At 40.4% G+C, this 4,391-nt stretch overlaps 1 protein-coding gene across 1 annotated transcript in view; it reads right to left on the reverse strand.

Annotated features, from left to right (window-relative positions):
- Positions 1-3,574: 3,574 nt before the first annotated feature.
- Positions 3,575-4,391, reverse strand: part of LOC106883789 (vesicle-associated membrane protein 4) — a 44,992-nt gene continuing 44,175 nt past the window's right edge. Inside the window, exon 6 of the mRNA XM_014934921.2 lies at positions 3,575-3,748. Within this exon, the coding sequence (XP_014790407.1) occupies positions 3,590-3,748 (159 nt within the window). The 3' untranslated portion in view covers positions 3,575-3,589. The remainder of the gene's footprint in view (positions 3,749-4,391) is intronic.

A 4,391-nucleotide genomic window follows, 5' to 3' on the forward strand; every position in this document is an offset into this window, starting at 1 on the left:
GTGAAATTAACGTGCAAGTGGCTGAGCACTCCACAGACACATGTACCCTTAATGTAGTTCTCGGGGATATTCAGCATGACCCTTTGAATTACAGGCACAACAGAAACAGGAAGTAAGAGTGAGAGAAAGTTGTGGTGGAAGATACAGCAGGGTTTGCCACCATCCCCTGCCAGAGCCTCGTGGAGCTTTAGGTGTTTTCGCTCAATAAACACTCACAACACCCGGTCTTGGAATCAAAACCGTGATCCTATGACCGCAAGTCTGCTGCCCTAACCACTGGGCCATTGCGCCTCCACATATACATGCACACACATGTATAGACACAAACACAAGCATATACACAAACACACACACATACACATACACAGTTCTGAATGTAACCAATTCTATGTATTTAAATACTTTCAGAAATAAACATGCTCATCATTTTAATGGCTCTGAAGAAGCTATAGGATGTTGCACAGCCATTCAACTTCTGATTACACTGTTTCTCATAGTAGAAACAGTTGTAAGCTAATGAAGTTGGTTACATCAATCTTGTTCGCTTGTCATTCACCAGTTTAGTACATTAAGCTCTGCATTCACTTAATGCTTTATTTCTAAAGCATGTGTATATTAGAGTTTCAACTACTAGTTATTAGTATTGCTACAAAGCAAATTCATAGAATAAACCCACACACATGCACACACATGTGCATCTCAGAAAAATTAAAAAATTGAGTCAAAAATGAATATTCAAAAAAAGAAAAAGCATTGTTCTTATGCATAATAGACGCAGTGGTGGAGCTTCTCTTCAGTCTATGAACAATCTCACTGATTTCAAGAATGATTATTGTAGACTAACAAGTGTAAGACTACAGAAAAATATGTGAATTCTGCTTATCTCAAAAATATTGCAAATAATATTAGCTTGAGCAGAGCATATTTAGGTAATATTCTTTCAGCCAAGACTTCTATATAATTTTTTATCGTCATCATCATCATCATCATCATCGTTTAACATCCGCTTTCCATGCTAGCATGGGTTGGACGATTTGACTGAGGACTGGTGAAACCAGATGGCAACACCAGGCTCCAATCTAATTTGGCAGAGTTTCTACAGCTGGATGCCCTTCCTAACGCCAACCACTCAAATGCTGCAGTTGTAATAATGAGCAAGAATTCAGTTGTCCAAAAGACCATCATTGACATATTCCACATAGAGCAGAAAACAAAGAAGGATATCACTGAAAAAAGCTGGTTATTTCCATATTTCTGTATTAAAAAGCATAACTCTGCAACATTGTCTGAACAAGCAAAGTATGATAGAAAAAGGTACCTCGAGGCTACTATGAAAACAAGTTGATTTGGTGATATGAGAAAGGTTTACAAGTAGGAGTCAGAGAGAGAAGCTAAAGCATTCAAGAGTCACCAGGCATAAAAACAGCTTTAAGAGGTGGAGTACAACAGCCAAACCTATTTCTTAATGAAAAACTGGTGGCATAGGTAGTTGATTTTGGCCATTTCAATGAGAAACAAATGCTACATTTGAGGAATACTAGAGAGGCACAGAACCCAAGCTGTTTAAATTCCTGCATCTAGTTTCAGCAGTTGGTGATGGTTTGAAATATCACAGGTCATATGGAGGGTGTTGGACCAATGAGTTTCTTCATCGTCATCGTTGTTTAACGTCTGCTTTCCATGCTAGCATGGGTTGGATGATTTGACTGAGGACTGGTGGACCAGGAGGCGACACCAGGCTCCAATCTGATTTGGCAGAGTTTCTAGAAGTCACAATTAAAGCGGCAGTCCACCATGAGATCTTTGTATACACAAGTGCATCCACACACACACACACACACACACAGATGCATACACATATAAAGGGAAGGACACAAAGCTGAAGGAACCATGCCAAAGCAGACAACAGATCTCAGCACAGTCTTCTGGCTTGCAGCTTTATGTCAAACCACTCAACCCATGCCAGCCTGGAAAAACAGAAGATAAATGATGATGATGATGCTATATATTCACACAAACACACACACATACACACACAGATAGGCAGATATCATTTCTATATATTTTTCCATGCTTGAAAGACCTGGATGATGGAGACCAACATCAATACATTGTCTGCCTGTTTGTTTGTTTGTTTGTTCTCTCTCTCTCTCTCTCTCTCACTCTCTCTCACTCTCTCTCTCTCTCTCTCTCCTTCCCCAAATAACAATTCTTCATCATCTCTTAGTAAGCTAAGGGGCTGCACCAGACTCCAGTCTGACTTGGCATGGTTTCTACAGCTTGCTGCCCTTCCTAACGCCAAGGACTTTAAAAGTGTAATGGCTACTTTTCTGTGCCACTGGCATGGGTACCAGTTGTGTGGCACCAGTATCTGCCACAACTACAATTTCACAAGGCTTGATTGGTCTTCTACTGAAGCATGGCATATTGTCAAAGGTCTCAGTCATTTACCATTGCCTCCATGAGGCCATTGCTTCCATGAGGCCATTGCCTCCATGAGGCCATTGCCTCCATGAGGCCATTGCCTCCATGAGGCCATTGCCTCCATGAGGCCATTGCCTCCATGAGGCCATTGCCTCCATGAGGCCATTGCCTCCATGAGGCCATTGCCTCCATGAGGCCATTGCCTCCATGAGGCCATTGCCTCCATGAGGCCATTGCCTCCATGAGGCCATTGCCTCCATGAGACTCTGCCTCTAATGTCCAGTCTTTCTCTCAGCCCACTTAGGCACTACCATTCAACCATTCATACATGCTTATTTGGTTCCATACCTTGCTACTATTCACTATCACACCTCATCCACAGGCAATACTAAATATAAAGGGATACATATTCACATGGAACACATACCATGTTTGATAGTATAAAAGATGTACAGGTATTTGAGATGCAGCCCAATTTCAGCAGCACATATTCGGGAAAGAAAGTAACAGGGACAAAATTAGCATATGGAAGGCCCAACTTCACATATAGAACCCAGGATGTTTCTTTCAGAAATACGATTCTGGGGTCAGAAAAAAAAGTTTATCTTGTATATACCATCAAATACTATAGTTGCTGCTGCTAGGAAGAATATCAGGGTATAAAGAAAAAAATCAACATTGTAGGCATTGCCAGGTAACCATGACAACATACTTTCATGGTGTTTAAGTTAAAGAGGACCAAAAAATCTAGACAACTGGCCAAGAGCTGTTATCATTCCACAATTTTTGTAAACTTGGAGAACAAAGTGTGTCATAAAGGATCAGAACAAACAAAGAATTACAGAAAACCACGAGGAGTAGGAGGAGTGTTTTGAGTGGCAGCAACATAACTGAACACCGAGAGGTGAAAACAGTCAGTTAATTTGGCAGAGATAATTAAAGTTAACACTACGAGTGAATAAATTTTCTGGACGCAGCTGACAAAAGTTGAATGTGAGAGTGGAGAAAGATCAAATAGTTTCGAGGAGACCTGGTAGAAATTAGTTAATGGACATCAGCTGTCATTTTGGAAAGACGAAAAGAATTCTATTCAAGCTTAACACTGGTTATTATAAACAAATGGGTTAAGTCACTTGTGGTCATTTATTAAAAGAGTCAGTTGTTGCTAAGATCGCCAAACTTGATATAACAACAGAAAGAACCAATCTTGTTTAATGGCTCCTGTCAAGAATTGGTAATGCCAAAACAAAGTGTAACCAAAGTCATACTTACTTATTATGACAGCCAATACAATTAAAATGACCATTCCAATTATAATTTTTGTCTGAAAAGGAAAACAGAAAAGAAAACATTAAGTAATATACAAACATAGCATTTCTCAGGACAAGTCTCCCGTCAACCTCGTTGCTAGTTGCTTTACAGTAGAAGGTGATTATAATTTCCGTTTCTTCTTTTTCCGCACTGTGTGGGGACTGACACGCCAAAGGACAAACCCAATGTTTCCTCTGTGTGTCATAAAAAGTGGCTAAAAGAGGTTGAGGTAGGATTTGCACTCCAACATTGTAAATTCCTTGCCAGAAATGACTACCCAAACAGATCCATGGGTTGGAAGGTTGTTGCCTGAGTGATGCAAAAGGATCATCTGCCGAGAGTAGTGGGGAATCACCAACAAACAGTGGATGCAGCAATGCACCCCATACTACTATTGTTACTACTTTTACTACTACTACTTTTAATCAATCATAGTCATTGGTATTCAAATATTTTGCACAAATTTTGTACAGACGTGGCTGTGTAGTAAGAAGCTTGCTTCCCAACCACATGGTTCCAGGTTCAGTCCCACTGTGTGACACCTTAAGCAAGTCTCTCCTACTATAGCCTTGGGCCAACCAAAGCCTTGCGAGTCGTTTTGGTAGATGGAAACTGAGAGAAGTCCGTCGTATGTGTATGTATGTATGTATATATAT

Source organism: Octopus bimaculoides, chromosome 12, assembly GCF_001194135.2.
Source record: "Octopus bimaculoides isolate UCB-OBI-ISO-001 chromosome 12, ASM119413v2, whole genome shotgun sequence".
Classification (NCBI taxonomy): Eukaryota; Metazoa; Mollusca; class Cephalopoda; order Octopoda; family Octopodidae; genus Octopus; species Octopus bimaculoides.